We start from the raw sequence: 24,587 nt of genomic DNA on the forward strand, positions 1-24,587 counted from the left end.
CACCATTCATGTATGTACACACAATGTACCTGAATGATGTCTCATCAAGGTGTATATATATTTACATATATACGTACATGTATTATCTATTATATATATATCACTATGTATACTCACATTTATACACATGAATATGTATATGTGAATTTTATGGTTTATTGCCATTAATTATTACCTGGCTTTAGGAGATTGAGTGCCATTTCACCAGTTGGTGGCCCCATACTAACATCCAATACACAAACTTGGGCCATTTGGGAAATTATTCCCTTCATTGCCTAAGATGACTAGATAGCAATTGTAAAAATTAAAATTCTGCAAAGATCTTTTTAAACTATTAATTTAAATTTTCTTAATGTAATTTTCAATTTCTGTTTGGAATTTTAAGTACATTGAAGAAATATCTTTCAGTAACTGATGTTGCTCATAGAACTATTAATATCTGTTTGAAAACAAATTCACTGACTTTAGGAATATTCTTTGCTTCTGATATGAAATTCACTCTTAAAACTGTCCTTAAAAAAAAAAAAAACCTAAACCAAGATTGAAATTGCTTTTAAATTACTTTCTTGAGCTCCCATTTATCCTTCCATTTAAAAGTTGTAAAGCTGTTCCTCAGCCAGTAGAAGATAAGTGGCCAGGATTAAGGAAGGCCATTCCTTAAAATTCTTACATTTCTTCTCCAAGAAGCATTCTCCAGTGCTTTATATTAATACTTATTTTACCTAACCATATAGGAGGGTTGTGAGGAAAATGCTTTGTAAAATTTAAAATGCTATCGTGAGTTGTTTATGTGTTTACACTATTCCTTTGAGAGAGAGCAGGTGTTAAGGTCTTGTTGTCCAAGACTAGATGGTGACAGAATTCAGAATCAGAGATTGTTGTCCAAGATATTGTTGTAGATATTGTTGTCCAAGACTAGATAGTGACAGAATTCAGAATCAGAGATTGGGCTTCTAAATCTTTTTGCTTAGGAGCTGTACCATGCTAGTATTTTTGAGCTTGCATCTCCCTTGTTCTCTCTCTTACCACCATATTATCTACTTCCTATTCCCTTGCTTGCTTACTGCTTACTGCCTCTTGACCTTCCTTTCACTTGTGTCCCAGTTGCTCAGGCCTCTATTATTGTTCATATGTGATGTGTATTCCACAATCAACTATTATTCTGTTGCCTAACCTCTGGAAAGGTAATGAAATCCTTAGTCTTAGAAAGAAAGAAGCACACTTTTCTTTTTAAAAAATTACAGACATAACTTTTCCATCAGACATTATTAATAATTTCAGAAGTAAGTGTAACATTTATTTTTTTAATGTTTTAGAAATTTAGGTGGCATCTTATTATCATTAGAAAGAAAAAGACCCCCAATTTGACAGATCTTTCCAAAACTTTAGGTCTGAATCAGTTACCAGCCATTTTTTATTTCATTTTGAAGCATCTTATATATCTAAATTAGCTAATACACCTAGAGAGAAAAAATTTATATAGTTTTGTTCCAAGGGCAAAAAAACAATCCATCTTGCTGATTCAAAGGGCAACTCTAGTTTCAACTCTAAAGAAAGCTTCCCATTTGGAATAGAAATGCCATAGTGACAGAGTTAAAGAAAACAAGAGGAAGCCACTCTGGGAGGATGATCAAGTTTCTTATCTGGTACTCAGCTCATTTTGGGCACCCCAACCTCTTAATGAGCTCAATGCTACTTTGCCAACTGAGGCAGTACCCAAAAGTAATTGGTTCCAATGGGATAGGAAGAAAATGAAAAGAAAACAATGCTTGCTCCTATATGTAGGGCAACCGTTAACATTAGAGTGATTATGAATTTAAATTCAGTTTGTCTGAAAATTTTTAAATTATATTCTTTATGTTTTTAACTGACTTCTTCCCTAAAAGTATTCTTATCTAAAGATTTCCTATTTAATGAAGCTAAAAAAGCATGCTTTAAAAATAGCTTGATTTAACTGTACATTTCAAAAGCTGTTATTTTGCCAGTTTTCTGATAGACCTGATAATCATGTTTAAAATTAGCTGCTGATTACATTGAAGAAATATTTTTCATCATTTATCATTGCAGAAATCAAAATAAGAAAATTCTGCTGGGATTGGAGTTGGTATGAATCATAGCACTATGCACATTCTGATTCCACTTTCTCATTCAGGATTAGAATCTTTGTCATTGAGGATAACTTGTAAAATTTTGTCTGCTCTAATACACCACCTCCCAAGAATCAGAGATTCTTTTACCAAACGTTTCTCTTCTGTAGCCTATCCTATAATTTCAGAAGACCCCACAAAATAGCTGTCCTATCTTAGTGACCTTTCCAACAAGAATTAACAATAATTGATTAATTGCCTTGGTTGGGATCCTAATAAGATAATCTGTGGAACAGTTTGCTCATTTCTATTAGAAACAAAAAAATAGATTGAGATACACATCCTCTATGCACATAGAAAGGACTTAGTACATATGGTTATAAATTTATACCATAAACTGTAAATTTACAAGAAACTTGTCCAATCAGAGGACACTCACAGTGCGACTCATGAACTACTGCTTGAGGATCACGAGTCTAACCATCTTTTTCCTGAAGTGACTATAGATTTTTTCCTCCCTATTGTCATTTATTGATTGATTGATGCATTTTGTTTTTTTACACAACAGCCTATCCCACAAATCATCAAAACAAATCCTCCTTACAAAGTAACTTTCCCCCAAAGTTAACTCATCAGTTCTTTGATAAATGAAAAAAATGCACACATTAACTTTCTCATTAAGTCATTTCCAACTCTGTGACCCCATTTGGGGTTTTCTTGGCAGAGAAATGGTTTGCCATTTACTTCTCTACCTCATTTTACAGATGAGGAATTGAGTCAAACAGGATTAAGTGACTTGCCCAGGGTCACATAGCTAATACAAGTCTGAAACTGTATTTGAACTCATGAAGGTGAGTCTTCCTGATTTTAAATCCAGGATTCTATCCACTGCCTCACCTAGCTGCCCCTTCCTTTAATTTTAGTAATGTGATATTAACATTGACTTGTATTTGATCACAAGTTTGTTGCTTCTTGACAATTCTCATACTCATTTATGTTCTCAGAGCTCTGTTAAAATAACAGGTTTTAATTAAAAAAAAAATATATATATATATATATTGCTTGACGTTGCTGAGGATTGAGATTCCCCCAGGCCTTGTAATAGATTACCCCAATTTTCAAAAGCATAAGTCTAACTCATGATTCTGACTACTTTTTAAACTTACCTTCTGTCAGGGAGTTGGAAAGTTTTACAGTGCTTCCTTTTATATTATTAACTCACATATACTTGGACAGTGGTTCACTTAAAAACCTTCTCTCTGTTGGTTAAATAGTACTCACAGTAATATTAATAGCCCTTTGATTTAAAAATATATAGTTTTCCCAGTGCCTTCAAGCACTTGGACAGGCATGGCTGTCTTAGATGTATAGATAAGCAAGCCAAACATCATAGAGATTGTTTAACTTACCCAAAGGTACATGCATATCTGGTATTAGAACCAGGACTTTTCACTCCTAATCTCATGTTTATTTCACTACAGCACATGGTTTTCCACTAGAACTACTTCTCCATTTTTCTCCATATTTCTACTTCTCATTCTCCATGAACAGATACTTTTTCATTTCACAAACAGTTATAAGAATAATCTTAAACATCAATTTGGACATTATAATTTACTTTGTTTTCCTTCTTGTCATTGCTGTAGTCTTTGCTATAGAATTTGTCTTTTTTGTTGTTTTTATGGAGTTCCAGCATTTGGAATTCCTCTTAAAAGGGAAAAATAAACCTAGACACAATTGTTTACTAATCCTTAATATAGCAGAGTTTTTTCTACCTGTCATATACCTCAGTGGAACAGGGATCTCTTTATTGGGGATACTTGGAAAGGCAGCATGATTTAGTAAAAAGAGCCCTCCAAAGTCAAGAGAGATGAGTTTGAGTCCTACCTCTAATGACTGTGAATCTGCAAGGTAGAAATAATACTATATGTAGTATTTCCTCCCAGAGTTGTAAGTATTGAATAAGATAATGATTATAAGGCATTTTAAAAGCTTTAAAATACTATATGAATGCTACCTTTCTTCATCTCTTCATGCTCTTCATCTTTCATCTGTACAGATTGTAATTCAATCAATGATAGTTGCTCAACCTCTGCAATTCATGTCTTCGACTTTCAGCAGATACTCTATAACGGATATAGAGTCATCATGGGGCAGGTCTTGCTTTAGATTCTGTAACATTTGGATACCATTTGGGAACTTTAATATTTGGGTACCAATATCATTGTACTCAAACTCTCCATCCAGTATCCCTAACTTCTTCTAATAATCAGTCTATAGCTTTTCCATTTGGAGATACTGTTTTTAGGCCACTTTTCTTGCAAACAATCAATACTCTTCCTGAACTTAGAACTAGGCATTGATTTTTTTTAAATAAATAAGGATGTTGTCCACAAATAGGCATATTTGGTGACCACCCTTATCTTCCCATTTGGATTTTGTGTTAAATATCTTTCATCACAATGATAAAAAGCCTTTGTTGTCTAATATGCATTCTTACTTTATCCCTCATAGGAACAAGAGAGAAAATCTTACCATTTTTTCCATTCAGAACCTACCTGAAGTTCTCCTACCTTCATGCCTTATTTTATATTAATATATTAGAGATTCATTGAACAAAAGTTAAGATCCAAATGTGGTGATTCCTCAATCGTGGATGATAAATATAATTGTTATAGGCAAATTTAGTTTACAGATTGGCTTCATTGTCCTTCCTTTTGTAGTCTGCCTGCCAGGTTATCTTTGAGTACCTTTAGTATCTTATGCTTCATTTGGACTTTCTGCAAAGTTTTCTGCAGATTTATATTTATTTTCTGCTTTTCATGGTTTGTGAAGCCATATTGGTCTTAGTCTTCTGACACTATACACAATAATATTTTATGAGTTTCAAAGTCATTTTTCCTTTGACTGCCATGTCTGTCCATGTAGTAGAGAAGGTGGAAGGGAATCTTGGACTTTTGTCCTCCTTTTGTACTAATTGCTTGAAATCAGTTCAATTTCTGTCAGAAATGGTAATTAATCAATATCAATATCTGCTTTTTTATTTTCATTTTTTTTGCATCAAAGGCTATTAGGAATAGGTAAGTTGAAGTTGAAGTTATTATAATCACTTGTAGTTTTTCCTTAATGCTACCCTTTTAATTTGATATTGATTTTTGAAGTTTGCTCTAATTAATCAGTCAGTAAATATTTAGCAGCTAGATAGCATAGTGGATGTAGTGTTGAGGCTGGCATCAGGAAGACTCATCTTCCTAAGTTCACCTCAGACACTTCTTAGCTTTGTGACCCTGGGCAAATCACTTAACCCCATTTGCGTCAGTTCCTCATCTGTTAAATGAGCTGGAGAAAGAATGGCAAACCATTCCAGTGTCTTTGCCAAGAAAACCTGAAATGGGGTTAAGAGGAGTCAGACACCACTGAAAAATGACTAACATAAGTGCCTAATTAAATGCTTAGACATTGCTAAACCTGGGGATATTAAAAAAAAAGACAAAATAATATCTCTGCTCTTAAGATTCTCACAGATTAATGGAGAAGAGAGATAACATGCAAATAACCATGTACCAACAAACTATGCACAGAATAATTTAGAAATAATCAACAGAAGAAAGGAACTACAATTAAGAGGACTCAAGAAAGGCTTCCTTAGAAAATGAAATTTCTTCTAGGACTTGAGGGAAGCAGGAAAGCAAAGAGGCTCCTTGAGGAAGGAGAAGACATGAGATACCTGTCTCCAGACATGAGAAACTGTAAGTAAAAATGTCTGGAGTGGGGAGATAGAATATCTTATTCAAGAAACAGCAATGAAGCCAGTGGTACTGAATCAAAGAGTACAAAGAGGAAAGTATAGAATATAGAAAGACTGAAAAAGTAGGAGGAACCAGTTATGAATGACTTTGAATGCCAAACATAGAATATTGATCTTGGAGAGATAATAGTGAGTCATGGAATGTTTGAGGTCAGAGGAATGAGGGCCAGGGAAAGGGGGGTCTACATAATCAGACCTGTGTTTTGACTCTGTAAAAACTGCTAATTCAGATATTACTCCCATAATCTGTATTCTGTTTGTAAAGAAGAGAAAAAAAAATAATAGTGTTCACAAAGCTAGATATGGAGAATAGAGAGTATTCAGTGGTATTGAAAGCTGCAAAGTGGGTTTAACAGATTAGGCCTGAGATGAGACAATCAAACTCAGCAATTAAAAGATCACTGATAACTTTTGAAAAAACAGTTTTAGTTGGATGATTCAGCTGCAATTCAAATTTTAAGGGACTGAGAAATGAGGGGGAGGTGAAGAAATGAAGGCAGTAGATGTATATGATTCTTTATTGGAGTTGAATAGTGTAAGGAAGAAGAGATAGAAAATGAATAACAAGACCAAGTGAACTGTTTTAAGGCTAGTATAGAATGAAGAGTGTTATTACTCAGTGATTGGGAGGACATGTGGAGAAGGAGAGATTGAAGATGAACAAGGGGATAATTCTTGGGTCAAGTTGCCATAGCAAAGAGAATGGGACCAGAGGCTCAGATAGAACTGTGAGTATTGGCCAAGTGAAGGGTCCCCCTCTTCCTCAGAGACAAGAATAAGTGAAGCAAAGAAAAATGAAGAGATAGAGAGGTTCTGAATTATAGAGTAGTAATTAGGAGCTCATAGTAGATGACCTTTTTTAAAAATATATTTTATTTCAATCCAACATAATTCTTCCAAGAAGTATGGCTTCTAAAAAAGCTTCTTGTTAACAGAAAGAAAGGAAGCATCTCTTAACTTTGAGGGTATTATGTTTTTATTTGACTTGGGTAGAAATGGTAGACTAGGGAGAAATGGAGGGACTGAGAATTTAGTGGTAGTAAGACCAAGGCAAACATAGAAGGACAGGAACTTATTATCAGAGAGGGGCATTTCAGAATTCAGCATTGTGATGCTGTCAGGCAAGTAGTAGTAGTTTCATCTAAGACCTCCCTATAGATGATTTTGGTAGCGTATAATTGCAAATATATGGTAGAATATAGTTGGGACAGTTGAACTGGGAAATTGTTGTGTTCAGTAGAACATCAAGCATCCCCAGTTTTGGTCAAGTTGAATTAGAAAGGTAAACTGTGTCCTAGGTACTTCTGAACTCCTTAAAAAAGTAGACTGAGAAGCCTGGCTGGATCACAACAGCAAAAACCTGAATGATACAATATAGGCAGATAGCAAGAACTGCAAAAGAGGAAGAGCTGTGGAGTAATGGGATCAGAGTCTGGAAGTGGGAATCAGAGAGTGCGCCAACACCTCTAATGCTATTGTCATGGGGAGATGAGAGGAGCAAGTCCAGGGTGATTTCCATGGGCATAAGATCAAAAGAATGTGAAAAGACCAGGAAGAAGAGTGGGGCTTTTGCTAGTTATAAAGCATGAATTCCAGAGGACCCTGTGGAATTGGAGAGAAGAGAATGAAAGGGCCTGGGCTGTGGTAGGATTAAAGTGGATAGAGTAAAAGAAGTGTAGTAGAAGCATAGGAAAGGAGTTTTACCCCCAAGAGATGACCCCTGATCTCCCAGTAGCATTTATTCTTTTTTTTTTAATCCTTTCCTTCTGTCTTAGAATTGATACTAAGTATTGATTTTTAGAGGAATATTTCTTCATTATGCATTCTTTTTCTCCAAGATGCATGGTGGGGTCACTAACTTCATTACAAGAAGAAGAATGAGGGTTCAAGATGCAGTTTCCTTACCTGTTTGTCTTGTGAGAGTACTCTCCCTCCTTTTACTCCAGGAAAGGGAATTGTATATGTTTTATCTCATGTGCTTTATGTCAAATCTCTGGGATAAAATTCTCAGTTCCAAATCCTTTTCAAAATAGGTGGACCAATTCACAGTGTCATTAACAAGGCAAAAATGTGTCTGTCTTTCTATAATTCTGCCAACATTTATTGTCTCTATCTTTTATCATCTTTTCCAGTTTGCTGTGTATGTGGATTATGCCTTAAGGTTTTTTTAATTGTATTCCCCTACTTGTTAAGGAGTTGGATCATTCTTTAATATGTTTAATAGTTTGCAATACTATCATATCTTTTAACCACTTATCTGTTTGGGAATGGCTTTTGGTCTAGAATATTTTTATTAGTGATATAATTATTGTGGATATAAAACATTTATTAGAGATATTTGATGTAAAGATTTTTTTAAGTTGACTATCCTTGTTATAGCTTCCTGTGGCACTTAGAAGTTAAGGACTAATTGTTCTTCGACAAATTCACAAACTCACTTGTCATAGTGTGATAGTGGGAATACTCCTTGCTTCCCATTACCACTTCTAGCTTCCCTTTCTGCCACCATTACTCAGCAGCTTCTCTTCATCTAAGGAGACACTATTCAAACATCAGCTGGAAGAGATCCTCCTAACTGTTCTCTATCTACCACAGTTTTCTTGTGGCTTTTATTGTTGACCCTGGGACATTCTTTTCTCATTCTTTTTTCAATGAGTTCAATATCTGACTTTCAATCTTTCCACCCCAACTTCTGCCCTCACAATAGAGGACTTCCATATATATATTTATGCTCTCTCAGAACTTCACATTTCCTAAATCTAAGTAAATTCTCATAACTCATTCTGTTAAAAATAATTGTGGTTGGACTCTGAATATTTTCTATAGCTGGTCACCAGGGATTTAATTTCTAAATCCCAAAATAAATTACTAAAGTAAATGGAATTTATTGTAGCTTATTTACAATAGAGGGAAGATATTAAGGAAGAGAGAAAAGGGAGGAAACTCTGGCTTCCTCTGAGCCAGGTAGAAATACTAAGGCCCTAATCAGGGAAAAGAGCCTCAAGACAATGGGTCTTTCCTGGAGGCTTTATGTCTCCAGAAAGGCGGGGTCACTAAGTCAGCCTTTCACTAACCAACTGTGACCATCTAAATGGAAAGAAGTCTGGGTGTCTGTCTTCTGGTTGGTCCTAGAGATCTTTGATCTCCTTGAATCGAATCGAATCGAATCTATATCTTCTTCTGGCCTCTGATTCCCTTTTTAAAGGTCTTTTTCTCTTGTGTCACCTCCCCTAAATTTCATGTCTCCCAATCACAGCATACACTTTTCTTTTTTTTTTTTAAATATATTTTATTTGATCATTTCCAAGCATTATTCGTTAAAGACATAGATCATTTTCTTTTCCTCCCCCCCACCCCCCCACCCCCCATAGCCGACGCGTAAGTCCACTGGGCATTAGATGTTTTCTTGATTTGAACCCATTGCTTTGTTGATAGTATTTGCATTAGAGTGTTCATTTAGAGTCTGTCCTCTGTCATGTCCCCTCAACCTCTGTATTCAGGCAGTTGCTTTTCCTCGGTGTTTCCACTCCCATAGTTTATCCTTTGCTTATGAATGGTGTTTATTTCTCCTGGATCCCTGCAAATTGTTCAGGGACATTACACCACCATTTATGGAGAAGTCCATTACGTTCGATTATACCACAGAGCATACACTTTTCTCCAGGACTGTTCACTCTTTAGTTCACACCTTCTTTGATTGGGTTATATCTTTTGGGTTACTTAACATCTTTTTTGGTTGGTTCACCTTTTATAGTTACTTAACACCTTTTTTGGTTATTTCACCTTTTGTAATTACTTAACACCTTTTTGTAGTTAAAATGGGTAGATCTACTTAAAATACTGAGTTATCACCTTTTGGGGATTAAAATCTAAAAATAGATTATGAATTACAATTCAATCTTCCCAATAAAGGAAGAGCTAAGTACCTTCATTGTTACAATTGGGATTAAAATTTAATCTTCACAATAAAGGATGAGCTAAGTATTTTCATTATTACAATCAGGAGATAGCTAAATTCAATCTTCACAATACCTCCACTTCTAAACTGTTCCCAGAGATGTCTGTACACTTATTCTAGCCAACACCCACAAGTATTATACACCCATGCCTGTGACTTATGAAATTCTTTTACCTGATCATAATCTATTATGATTCTCACTTTCCCTGTATGTGATGATCCCATACGCTGTTCTTGGTCCTCACCATGATTTCTGCTACATCCACCTCTCAGTTCTTTCCCAGACCTGAAAACTGGCCATACTCTCTTCCTTTCTTTATCCCATTCTCTTGTGCTTGAATCACTTACCTCTTTGCTGTAATCAACACTCCTGCCTTTGATTATTTCTGTCCTATCTCCATTACTCCTATTCACATGTGAACAGAGCTGGAAAAATCATCAAACCCTGTTAATTACATCTTCTACAATTTATTTCACATATTTCCAACTAGACATTGAAAGAAGGCAATCCTTCTTACACCTTTCTAATATGTTCTCTGTCTCATTCATTCATCATAGCTGCTATGCCAAATCTTTTCATCCTTTCTCAAATTCTCTGTGACCACCCATCCCTTTAGCTAAGGACCTCACCTCATACTTCATTAAAAAAAAAAGAAAATGACAGGAGGCAGAGTCAAGATGATGACTTAGAGGCAGCAAAAGTTCAGACCTCTGAAAACCCTTCCTTACTGATTACAAACTAAATACTCCTAGAGGGCTGGCTAAAAATCAAACCTAACAACAGGACAGAGCCAAGGAGCCCTCCTGTTGGACTCAACTTAAAAAGTACGTACCCCAAAAGCCTGAATTTGAGAACACTCAGGTTTAAGGGGAAAGAAGAAGGAAGGTCCCAGGACCCCTCCCTCATCTAGAGTGCTGAGCCTCCAGCAGTAGCTGGAACCTCTGGGCGGACAAGGGCGCTGGTCTGAAGGGAGTACCTTGCAGGCAAAACTGTGCCAGACCAAGAGCATCGAACGCAGGCAGTGGGGAAGCAGTTGGAGAAGAAATGCAGAGCAGGCAGCCTAGTTGCAGCAGAAGAGACATTCCATATTGCCCCCACCTCCTTTTCCCCAGTTTTTGGCCTCAGGGCACATCCAGCTCTACAATTTCAAACCAGCTGGACTTAATCTCATTAAAACCTTCAGTGGGCAGGGAAGCTCAAGCTCCAACACCACTCCCTCACAGACTGCACTGAGAGATTTGCTGACTAATCTCCAAGGGGGAAGACTGACAGAAAAAGCCCCAAACCATAGATCCAAAACATAATTAGGAGAGCAAGAGTGCAGGCAACTACAGGGGGAAAAGAAGGGGGTAAATATGAGCAAACAGAAAAAGAAAAAAGAAATTACAATCAACAGCTTCTATCCAGGCAATGAACAAAAAGCAAATATAACAAAAAAGGATGAAGAAACACCAAGCAAAAACACAGAAACTCTAGCAAATTGGACACAGGCTTTGGAAGAACTAAAAATACAATTCAAAACACAATTAAGAGAGGCTGAAAACAACTAGGAAAAGAACTTAAAAAGCAAGATAAGTCATCTGGAAACAGAGGCACTTGATCTAAAACAAGAAAATAGTGTCTTGAAAGCCAAAATCAGCTTGAAAATAAGACAAAGGAGATGAAAGATCAGAAGGAGGAGGACCAAAAAAGCCAGGGATGAAATCCAGTCTTTAAAAACCAGAATACAAAAATTAGAAGCAAGCGACTTCACAAGGCAGCAGGAAACTATAAAACAAAATTAAAAGAATGAAAAAGTTGAGGAAAATATGAAGTACCTCATTCACAAAACAGAAGATTTAGATAATCATTCCATGAGAGACAACTTAAGAATCATTGGTCTACCAGAAGACCATGACAAAAGGAAAAGCCTGAATATCATCCTACAGGAAATTATCCAAGAAAACTGCCCCGATATTCTAGAACAAGAGGGAAGAGTGGTGATTGAAAGAATCCACAGATCACCTCCTGTACTTAATCCCCAACTGACAACACCCAGGTATGTTATAGCCAAATTCAAGAACTATCAGACCAAGGAAAAAATATTACAAGCTGCTAAGAAGCCATTCAGATACCAAGGAACTACCGTGAGGATAACACAGGATCTGGCTGCATCTAAACTGAAGGACCGAAAGGCATGGAATATGATATTCCAAAAAGTAAGGGAAGTAGGTCTACAACCAAGAATCAACTACCCAGCAAAACTTATTATAGTCTTATAGGGGGAAGTATGATCATTTAACAAAATAGAAGAATTCCAAGCATTTGTAAAGAAAAGACCATACCTGAACAGAAAATATGATGTCCAAACACAGAACTCAAGAGAATCATCAAAAGGTACTTAAGAAAGGGGGAAAAAGAAAAACAAAACAAAGACCAACTTTTTTTTTTTAAACCCTTACCTTCTGTCTTGGAGTCAATACTGTTTGCTTAAATGACTTGCCCAGGGTCACACAGCTGGGAAGTGTCTGAGGTAAGATTTGAACCCAGGACCTCCCATCTCTAGGCCTGACTCTCAATCCACTGAGCAACCCACCTGCCCCAAACCAACAATTTTTTTAAAAGACCCAATAAGTTAAAATTATATGTATCACTATAAGTAAAGAGGACATTGGTAACTCTTAAAAATTGTTATTATCAACTGGGTAGCTAGAAGAACTATACTTAGAGGGAACAGTGACAAACTGTATAGGATGAATTGCCAAGACATAAATATGTATATAGATAGATACATACATACATATATATATATACACAACTAGAGCTAAAAAAAGAGATTAATATTAAGAAAAATGGGAAAAGAAAGAAATGAGAGTAAATTTATATGTTACAAAGAAGTGCATTGTGGGAGGGGGTGAGAACATCAATATACTGGAAGGTTAAAGAGGTTGGAGATTGGAAATACTTAATTCTTACATACATTGAAATTGACTCAAAGAGGGAAGAACAGCAATCAAATACATTGGTGCAAAGAATTGATTTGTGCCCTATATGGAAGTAAAAGGGTAACAAACTGACAGGTGGGGAGGGAAGCAATACAAGGGAGGAAAAGGATAGGGGGGGTAGTTTAAAAAACTGTAAAAAAAACAAGAGGGGAATAAGAAGGGAGGGACAGTAGAAAGGGAAGTAAAATAAGGGTGGGAATTAGGGGGATTGCTTAAAAACAAAACATTGGTGTAAAAGGAAATAGTGAAAGAAGAAAAGGCAGGACTAGGAGTGGAAGTCAAAATGCTGGGAAATACACAGCTGGTAATCATAACTCTGAATGTGAATGGAATGAACTCACCCATAAAATGCAAGTGGATAACAGAGTGGATTAGAAACCAAAACCCTACCATATGCTGTCTATAGGAAACACACATGAGGAAGGCAGACACGCATAGGGTAAAAGTAAGTGGATGGAGCCAAATCTATTGGGCATCAACTGATAAAAAGAAGTCAGGAGTTGCAATCATGATATCTACAAAGCCAAAGTAAAAACAGATCTAGTCAAAAGAGATAGGGAAGGTAATTACATTCTGATAAAAGGCAGTATAGGCGACAAGGAAATATCAGTTCTCAACATGTATGCACCAAATGGTAGAACATCCAGATTTCTAAAGGAGAAACTAGTAGAACTCAAGGATGAAATAGATAGAAAAACTATACTAGTGGGAGACCTGAACCTTCCCCTATCAGAACAAGATAAATCAAACCAAAAAATAAATAAGAGGTAAGAGAAATGAATGAAATCTTAGATAAATTAGAGTTAGTACATATGTGGAGAAAAATAAATAGGGACAAAAAGGAATACACTTTTTTTTCAGCAGGACATGGTTACATTCACAAAGATGACCATGTACTAGTGCATAAAAACATTGCAAATAAGTGCAAAAGAGCAAAAATAATAATTGCAACCTTCTCAGACCACAATGCAATGAAAATAATAATTAGTAAGGGTACATGGAGAGGCAAATCAAAAATTAATTGAAAATTAAATAATACAATTCTCCAAAAGCAGTTAGGTAACAAACAAATCAGAAAAATAATTAATAATTTCATTGAAGAAAATGACAATGATGAGACATCCTTTCAAAATCTATGGGATGCAGCCAAAGCAGTACTTGGGGAAAATTTATACCTTGAGTTCATATATTAACAAATTAGGGAGGGCAGAAATCAATGAATTGGGCATGCAAATTAAAAAACTAGTAAGTGAAGAAATTAAAAATCCTCAGATGAAGACTAAATTAGAGATCCTAAAAATCAAAGGAGAAATTAATAAAATCGAAAGTGATAGTACTATTGACCTAATAACTAAGACTAGAAGCTGGTACTTTGAGAAAACAAACAAAATAGACAAAGCACTGGTCGATCTAATTAAAAAAGGAAAGAAGAAAATCAAATTGACAGCATCCAAAATGAAAAGGGAGAGCTCACCTCTAATGAAGAGGCAATTAAAGTAAGCATTAAAAATTATTATGTCCAATTATATGGCAATAAATATAGCAATCTATGTAATATGAATGAATATTTACAAAAAATATAAATTGCCTAGACTAAAAGAGGAAGAAGTAGACTACCTAAACAATCCCATATCAGAAAAAGAAATTGAACGAGCCATCAAAGAACTCCCTAAGAAAAAATTCCTAGGGCCTGAAGGATTCACAAATGAATTCTATCAAACATTCAAAGAACAACTAAACCCAATATTATGCAAAATATTTGACAGAATAAGCAAAGAAGTTCTACCAAATTCCTTTTATGACACAAATATAATACTGATTCCAAAGCCAGGCAGGTCAAAAACAGAAAGAAAACTACAGACCAATCTCCTTAACAAATATAGATGCAAATACCTTAAATAGGATACTAGCAAAAAGACTCCAGCAAGTCATCACAAGGGTTATTCACTATGACCAGGTAGGATTCATACTAGGAATGCAAAGATGGTTCAATATTAGGAAAATCATCCACCTAATTGACCATATTAACAAGCAAACTGACAAAAATCACATGATTATCTCAATAGATGCAGAAAAAACCTTTGATAAAATACAACACCAATTCCTATTGAAAAGACGAGAAAGCATACAAATAGAAAGGCCTTTCCTAAAAATAATATATAGTATATATCTAAAACCATCAGCAAACATCATCTGCAATGGTGATTAACTAGAAGCCTTCCCAATAAGATCAGTAGTGAAACAAGGATGCTCATTATCCTCTATTAAACATTGTACTAGAAACACAAACAGCAATTAGAGAAGAAAAAGAAATTGAAGGTATTAAAAGAGGCAATGAGGAGACCAAGCTATCACTCTTTGCAAATTATATGATGGTCTACTTAAAGAGTCCTAGAGAATCAACCAAAAAGCTAGTCAAAATAATCAACAACTTTAGCAAAGTTGCAGGATACCAAATAAACCCACATAAGTCATCAGCATTTCTATATATGTCCAACACATCTCAGCAGCAAGAATTAGAAAGAGAAATTCCATTTAAAATCACCCTAGACAATATAAAATACTTAGGAATCTATCTGCCAAGACAAACACAGGAACTATATAAACACAAATACAGAATACTCTCCAGAATTGGCAAAACATTGATTGCTCATGGGTAGGACAAGCTAACATAATAAAAATGACAATCCTACCTAAATTAATTTACTTATTTAGTGCCATACTCATTGAACTACCAAAAAACTTTTTTGCTGAATTAGAAAAAAAACATAACAAAGTTCATTTGGAAGAACAGAAGATCAAGGATATCCAGGGAAATCATGAAAAAAAAAATGGAGGAAGGTGACCTTGCAGCCCCAGATCTCAAACTATACTATAAAGCAATGGTCATCAAAACAATTTGGTACTGGCTAAGAGACAGAAAGGAGGATCAGTAGAATAGACTTGCAATAAGTGACCTCAGCAAGACAGTCTATGATAAGCCCAAAGATCTCAGCTTCTGGGACTAAAATCCACTATTTGATAAAAACTGCTGGTAAAATTGGAAGACAGTATGGGTGATATTAGGTTTAGATGAACATCTCACACCCTACATGAAGATAAACTCTGAATAGGTGTTGAATATAAAGAAGGAAACTATAAATTAGGTGAACACAGAATAGTATAATGTCAGACCTTTGGGAAAGGAAAGATTTTAAAACCAAGCAAGAGCTAGAAAAAAATCACAAAATGTAAAATAAATGATTTTAATTATATCAAATTAAAAAGGTTTTGTACAAACAAAACCAATGCGACCAAAATTAGAAGGGAAGCAACAAATTGGGAAACAATCTTCATAACAAAAACCTCTGACAAAGGTCTAATTACTCAAATTTATAAGGAACTAAATCAATTGTACAAAAAATCAAGCCATTCTCCAATTAATAAATGGGCAAAGGACATGAATAGGCAGTTTTCAAAGAAATCAAAACTATTAATAAGCACATGAAAAAGTGCTCTAAATTTCTTATAATCAAAGAAATGCAAATCAAAACTCTGAGGTATCACCTCACACCTAGCAAATTGGCTAACATGACAGGCAATGGAAAGTAATGAATGCTGGAGGGGATGTGGCAAAGTTGGGACATTAATTCATTGCTGGTGGAGTTGTGAATTGATCCAACCAATCTGGAGGGCAATTTGGAACTATGCCCAAAGGATGCTAAAAGACTGTCTGCCCTTTGATCCAGCCATAGCACTGCTGGGTTTATACCCCAAAGAGATAATAAAGGAAAAGACTCGTACAAGAATATTCATAGCTGCGTTCTTTGTGGTGGCAAAAAATTGGAAAATGAGGGGATGCCCTTCAATTGGGGAAGGGCTAAACAAATTGTGGTATATGTTGGTGATGGAATACTGTTGTGCTCAAAGGAATAATACACTGGAGGAATTCCATGGGAACTGTAATGACCTCCAGGAATCGATGCAAAGCGAAAGGAGCAGAACCAGGAAAACATTATACACAGAGACTGATACACTGTGGTAAAATCAAATGTAATGGACTTCTCCATTAGTGGCAATGCAGTGATCCTGCACAACCTGGAGGGATCTATGAGAAAGAACACTATCCACATTCAGAGGAAATACTGTGGGAGTAGAAACACAGAAGAAAAACAACTGCTTGATTACATGGGTCAAGAGGATATGCCTGGGGATGTAGACTCTAAATGAACATTCCAGTGCAAACATCAACAACATGGAAATAGGTTTTGATCAAGGACACTTGTAATACCCAGTTGAATTGCACATCAGCTACAGGAAGGGTGGAAGGAGGGAAGGGAGGGAAGGAATATGATTCTTGTAAGCAAGGAATAATGTTCTAAAATTGACCAAATTAATTAATTAATTTAAAAAAATCTTTATAGAGAAATTTTAAAAAATGATGCCATTCAGTAAGAGTTCTCATTTATTGAACCGTACTGCTCATATCATATCTCTCAAACATCTCCTTCACCTCTATCTTCCATGATGAAGAGTTGCTCTTCTTTGCTGGGAGAAACCTTTCTGTGTCCTTGACTCACTCACTCTCCTTTTCTCTCCCTCTCTTTTTTTTCTCTCCCTCATTCTCTTGTTCTCTTGCTTTTTCTCCTCTGCTTCCTCTCTCACTTACTCCCCTCCTTCCATCTCCCCTTGTCTTCCTACCTCATCTCTTTCCTTCAGCCATGACAGTCCATCTGAAATTCTCTTGCATCTCACCTCTCTCCTACTAGCTTTCTTCAAGACTCAGTTTCAATTTCACCTTCTAGGAAACCTTTTCTAATCTCACCTCCATTGTACCACCTCCATAATAATTTCCTTCTATTTATGCTATGTATATATCTTCTTGTCCACAAATTTGCACATTCTGTCTCCACTATTAGAATGTGAGCTCCTTGAGAACAAGGACTCCCCCCCCCCTTTCTTTGTATCCCTGGCATTTTTAGCATAGTGCCTGCTGCTACATAAGAAGCACTTTAATGCCTGTTGAATTACGAAGTGACATGTCATTGCTACTATATGTAAGGTGAGACATGAACTAAAGTCTTCCTGATTCTGAAGCTGACTCTTTACTAACTATGCCATTCTATGTCTTTTCATCATTTATTTTGGTGTAATAGTTTTCAGTTAAAATTTTTTAGCCATTCCCCAGTTGTTGGAGCTAGGAAATATATCTGGTAAGAAATAACAAAAGAGTCATTTTTTTAAGGGAGAGGGGAGGCTAAAGTGAGTTTTATAATGGACCATTAAAAAATTACATTAAATATATTCAGATTCTTGAATACCTTTAATTTAAATAAACCCTAGTGAATATTTATTTGTTTGTTTTGCTTATGCAGTTACGTCAACTAAAAAAAGTCCTCATAAAATTATTAATTTTAAATTTTGCACATTAAAACACTTTTAGTAAATAAAGATTATGGAAGAATCATTTTGTGTATATTGTGTAACTGATATCAGTAATCATAATTAATTAATTAATTAGATTAAACAATTAATCTGTAAAGTTAAATGAATTCCTTTATTTTATACATTCAAAAAATAAATTATCCTGCTTTATATGCAAATTCTTTTTGCTTTATACCAATTTCATTTGTTCTGAGTCAGTCTGTATGTATTTTCTCTGTAGATAAGAATTTGAAAGAATCTCAGTCTAATTTTGGACTGTGGGGAGATGGCAGAGGAGAAGATGAACTGTCCCCAGAGGAAATACAAGTGGTAATTTTATTCTATATTTTATCATTTATTTTCGGCAAAGATTAGGAAGAGGGCATATTATTCTTAAATAAAAATTCTTATGCATGATTTTCTTTTTATATTGAGTAGATGAATAATAAATGTTTTAAATACAGCTTTTCTACTTGTCTTTTAAAATGTTCATTGTGCCTTGGACTGTCTCTGTGCATCGACTTTTCCACTTAAATCTTCATGCACAGGTGTCTTTGTGCACAAAAACGCACAAAGACAATCGTCATCCTCGGTTCAAGAGACAACCAACAAAACCCTTCCTCCTCTAAGATATTATTATGGCATGAAGGTGACCCTAGGCTCTTGATGGGTAGTGGAATCCTGGCAAGTCCTGTTAGCCTGCAAAAGCTTTGAACTAGAGGCCAAATAATTAATCCTGTGAGAATTATTAAAAGATCAGCCGAATTAATTGTGGGGAGATTCATCACTAAAGATTTATTCACCAGGTGATAAATTCTGTGGCACAGAATTTGTCATGTAACCATGTGATTTTCATTGATAGTGTGAGAACCTTTACCAATGAAATCAAAGGTCTTTTGAAGTATGGTGATATAATTAAAATAGTACCCTCTGTGGGATCATTATACTAATAATAGGTGACAGTATTTTCTTAACAGTAAAATATTAATTTAAATGGTTCTCTTGGAATTGCTGCTGTTAATTTTTAATTGATCAGATTATGAATAATGTTTGGAAAATTAAAAACAAATCAATATACATTTATTCTAAGTGTTAATTTTAAATTGTTTTGTCTCCATTCTTTGATTACATAAAGTTGATAACTTCTGGCTATCTGCTCTTTTGTAGAGCAGAAACCAGTAGCACTGGCAAGAGCTTACTTTTAGGTATCATGTCAACTGTTTAAAAATCAGGTCTTTTTATACTCCATTCTTGCACTGAAATGGGGGGAGAAGCACTTTAATCTAAAAATAATTAGGAACAAATATTTACTAGACAAAATATTGTTCCTTGCATGATTGGCCCAACAGTTACCAAGTACTGAAGATGTAAAGACAAACTTGACATGGGCCCTTCCCTCAGAGTCTATTTCAAAGCCAGATTTCAGATAATTGAGGAAGAAGGCAGTAGCCACTAGAAGTATAAGGAAAATCTTCATGTAGTGCTTGAGCTGAGCTTTGAAAGAAAATAATAATTCTTAGAAGCTGAGGTGAGAAGGAAGTGTGTGTGTGTGTGTGTGTGTGTGTGTGTGTGTGTGTGTGTGTGTGTGTGTGTGTGTGTGTGAGAGAGAGAGAGAGAGAGAGAGAGAGAGACAGACAGACAGACAGACAGACAGACAGAGACAGAGAGAGAGAGACAGAGAGAGTTTATTTGGGCATGCTAAGATTGAGATGCCTGTGGGACATTGAGTTTGAAATCTTCAATCAGCAGTTTATAATGTGATTCTGGGATTCAGAAGAGAGATGAGAACTGAATATGTAGATCTGATCATCAATTATATAGAGATGATAATTACCCCCAAGGGAGCTGATGTGATTACCAAGTGAAAGAATATAAAGAGATAAAAGAAGAGGGCCTAGGACAAAGTCTTGGGCTATGCCCAAAATTAATGATCATTGACATGGATGCAAAATAGTCTCTTTCCTCAGTAAGGTATGAGGCACAACTGAAGAAGAGGTTTGGAATGCCATTAGGCTTCTCTCATGTGGCAAAGCACCTGTTGCTGATTCCATTCCAGCAGAGATTTACAAGGCAGAGGATCCACTGCTCATTCAAAAACTGACTGAAATCTTCCAGGTTATATGGAAAGAGGAGGCTTTCCCCTAGTATATCAAGGGTGCCTTTATTCTACCCCGTAAAGATTCTTGTCCTGGTCCTCCTTAACAAGCTGATCCTTCACCTAGAAGATGGTAATCTTCCCAAGAGCCAGTATGGCTTCAGAGCCAAGGAATGGAATTTGCTGCCCATCCACTCCAGGAAAAGTGCCAGAAATAGAACAGAAGTCTGTTCACATTTGTTAGTCTGCCTACGGCCCTTTTGATACTCAGTCATGGGGACTTATGGAAGATCATGGCAAAATTTGATTGCCCAGAGAAGTTCATCAGTGCTATAAGGCAGCTCCTTGACAGCATGCCAGCATGGCTTCTGGATAATCAACAGTGCTTTCATGCTTTCCCTGTCACCAGTAGAGTAAAATAGGGCTATATATGCTTGCTCTCAAGCTTTTTAGCATGATATATTCAGCATTGTCAGATGCCTTCAGTCAGTCTCAAGGTCAGTTTCCTCACTAATGATAAGTTAATTTTAACTTGAAAAGACTGTAAGCCAGGACTAAAGTGGAGGGGGAATTGGTGCACAACTTTCTGTTCACAGACAATTGTACCCTCATCGCAGACTCTAAGCCTGAGATGCCACAACGCATGCATTGATTCTCTGCCATTTGTGCTAAATTTGGCCTTGGTTAATGCGAAGAAAATAGAGGTTCTTCACCAGCCAGCACCACACTTCCATATGTGGAACCACTGATACAGCAAATGGAGAAATTTTGAATGTTGTAGATAAGTTTACTTACCCTGGCAGTATACTATGAACACACAGATGGTGAAGATAACACATACATTGTCAGAGCTAGGGGAGGCTCCAAAAGAAAGCACCATCTGAAGATCTACAGAGCTGTTGTGCTGACCTCATTGTTGTATGCCTGTGAGACCTGGACAGTATATCAGCTTCATACCAGGAAACTGAACTGTTAAACTGCCTTAGGAAAATTCTGAAGATCACCTAGTGAGATAAAGCACTGCACACTGAGATCCTTTCTTGAACTGAACTACCAAGAAGTCATACTTTACTGCAGAGTATATAACTCTGATAGGCTGGCTGTAGTATTGTTCAAATGTCAATCACACTTGGTCTAAAAGGCTATTTTACTAAGAACTCACATAAAGCCAGACTCATACAGGGGTCAGAAAAAGTAATGCAAGGACACTCTCAAGGTCTCTCTGAAGAAATTTAGTATCTATTGTGAGACATGGGAGATATTGGCAGAGGACCATCCAAAATGATGTTCCCACCTCAAAGAAGACACTGTTCTCTATGAGCAAAGCAGAATTTCAGTAGCTCAAAAGAAATATAAGATGCATCTCCATCCCAAACATTCATGCAGGCTATTTGTTCCAGACCTGTAGCAGAGCCTTTGGAGCCTGATCATCCACATGCCTGTTACTAGTGGGTGATTACCTGGGAGGAAATGTGGCATAACACCAGAAAGTCACTTCTAAGAGCCTTCCAGGAGGCCTTAGACCAGCATAATACTTAGCATTCAGTCAGGGCCATACCCAGAGACAAAACCAACTCCTAGTCAGTAATTATATATGGAAAAAGAAAGAAATGAGGCCAAGGTAAGCACCCATAATAGGCGGCCATGAGATAAGACAGAAACTAAGGAATGCATCAGGAGGCAGGGGTCTAGTCCTAGTCATTCTGTCCAAGACAGTAGAGAAGCTCTCTATCCAGACTGACAGGAACTGTGAGAGGATAGAGCCTGCACTAAATCTCAAGCCAGAAACTAAGGTTAGTCATATGATTAAACAGAAGAAAATTGAACACAGTGAAAGTGATGAGCAGCCCAAGAGGTAAATCTAACTTTACAGAGAGTATAAGTAGAGCCTCAAGAAAATTTTTAAATGTACTTGGCACCTAGGACTCCACATAGATTAGGAAGGCGTGTGGGTGGATGGATGGATGACCAGATGGATAGATAGATAGATAGATAGACAGACAGACAGACAGACAGACAGGTAGGTAGGTAGGTAGGTAGGTAGGTAGAGCAAGCGAGCAAGTAAGTGAGTAAGTAGCAATTATTAAGTGCTTACTATGTGTTAGGGATGTGTAGTGGTGATACAAATAAAAACAAGTAGGATAGTCCCTATCCCTGAAGAACTTACATGCTAACAAGGAGAAAACAGCACATAAAAGGGTACTGGAAAGCAGGATGGGGAGGAAGAATACTCACTTGAGGGCATAGGATAGTGGCTGCTACAAGTTTTATTGGGTCCATGCATGCTCCCCAAAAGATAAGACAAAAAATTTACCTATCCGAGCTGTGTGAGCCAAGGACTCCATGTTTCTCAAGTTCAAGCTTCCCAATCAAAGAAAATTAAGTCATCAATAAGTGAAATTTGAATTCTTAAGGAAAAATTTGGAAGAATACCTTGGAACTGAAGACCAAAAACTTTACCTAAATAGTAGACTCAGTAATGAAAAATAGAGCAAATGGAACAAGTAGAACTCAGCAATCCACCTAGACAACAAATATTAGAACAACATCAAAATACTGAGAGGTCTGAAGAACATACCTACTTTCAAAAACAACTACCCTAAAAATTGGGTTGAAGGGTTTTGATTTTAGAATCACTGAATTTTCTGAAAGCTATGGCCAAATTTCAAAAAAGGGATACCATAATGAAAAAATCATAAAAGAAAATTGCTCAGATCTGCTAGAGGTAGAGGCAAAATAAAAATAAGCCAATCTTCTTCTGATAGAAACATCAAATTGAAAATATACAGGAACTTTATAACCAAAATCTAGAGTTTCTGGTTCTAAGAAAAAAACACTGCAAGCAGTCACAGGGAATTCACAAGGAATCAGTCAGGATCACTCAACTAGTCCACAGAAATTTTGGAGAAGATAAAATCCTGGATATAATATTCTAAAAGACAAAATAAAGATATTTAAAATCAAGAATGAGCTATCCTGACAAATTGATTATGATTCTACAAAGGGAGATGGGCCATTATTAAAATGGAGAACATTCAAGCAGTCCTAATGAAAATACCAGAGTTGGGTATAGTCTTTGAAATACAAGAAGACTAGAATACATATAGACTTTGAAAAACAAGAATACATTTGAACAAATGTAAGAGGCTAAATATTACCAAATATTTTTATACTTATAGTGAGAGAAGAGACAAGAATCTTTTTTCTTTAGCATCATTTAGGAAGTCAGGAAAGAAATATGCATAGTCTATAGTATGATTGTATTCTGTTTTGTTTGTTTTAATAGAAAAAATATGAGAGAGGAAAAGGAATATACCAGGGAATTGATGAGGAGGTTGGGAGAGGAATTTCATATATAAATATATATGTAAATATATATATCACATACTATGTAATTGAGATATGAGAAAAATCTCAACACAGAGGAGGAAGTATATCTCAATGACTCTTCACTCATCTGAAACGGATAAAGAAAGGGTATACACATAGAGAATTTGATGTAGAAATACTTTAAGTTCAATAGGAAAGCAGGTGGAGACAAACAGAGATGTTTAAGAAGAAATAGTTGGGAATGGAGTAGTCACAAGAAGAACAAACTCCAGCTTTAGCAAATATAAAGGGGGTTATTTTTAATAGTTCTGTTGTGGGAGAGCTTTATGATAAAAACCCAGGGTTTGTGACAGGTACCCTTTGAAAGAATACAAGACTCCAAAATTTAGTTTAAAAATAAAAAGAAATTTATTAATTTGGAATTCATGTTGAAATGCCTGGGAAGACAGTGTGCAGGCAGAGCACTGCCTTCTAGAGGAGATGGATTTGGGGCTTCATATATCCTATTGACAACAGGGTTTATATGACTAGAGAAAGGATGATGATGACATGTTACTGGATCTCTGGAACCCGAGATAGATCATGTGGTTATGTTCTATGCCTAAAAGTCAAAAGGGGGTGAACTGTTCAGTTTAGAGGATAATCAGATATCTGGAATCATAAAGTAGATGTTTATCAGGAGCAAGCTGGGAGGTTCCTATCTGTGCTCATCAAGAATGAAGGGGGAGGCCAGAAGGTCTCAAAGTCACCCTCCTAGACTTCAGGAATGCTACACAATCAGGGTGTTAGAATGTCTAGGGGAAGTCTGTACCCCATATCAGTTCCACTATGTCATCCTTACCATGTGAGCAAATTAAAAGCAGAAAACAAATCCCTCAATATAGAGCTAGATAGTCTGGCAAAACAATTTTGGAAGTCCTC

General features: G+C 36.1%; 1 protein-coding gene across 3 annotated transcripts in view; it reads left to right on the forward strand.

Moving 5' to 3' along the window:
* The window catches only part of STX18 (syntaxin 18), a 175,799-nt gene that overhangs the window by 134,013 nt on the left and 17,199 nt on the right, over positions 1 to 24,587 (forward strand). For 2 of the 3 annotated variants that reach the window (XM_056802416.1, XM_007496742.3), the window contains exons 7-8: positions 5,756 to 5,836; positions 18,483 to 18,571. In XM_056802416.1, coding sequence (XP_056658394.1) covers positions 5,756 to 5,836; positions 18,483 to 18,571 — 170 coding nt within the window. The remainder of the gene's footprint in view (positions 1 to 5,755; positions 5,837 to 18,482; positions 18,572 to 24,587) is intronic. The other variant, XM_001364320.4, reaches the window with a different exon arrangement.

Source organism: Monodelphis domestica, chromosome 6 (assembly GCF_027887165.1).
Source record: "Monodelphis domestica isolate mMonDom1 chromosome 6, mMonDom1.pri, whole genome shotgun sequence".
NCBI lineage: Eukaryota > Metazoa > Chordata > Mammalia > Didelphimorphia > Didelphidae > Monodelphis > Monodelphis domestica.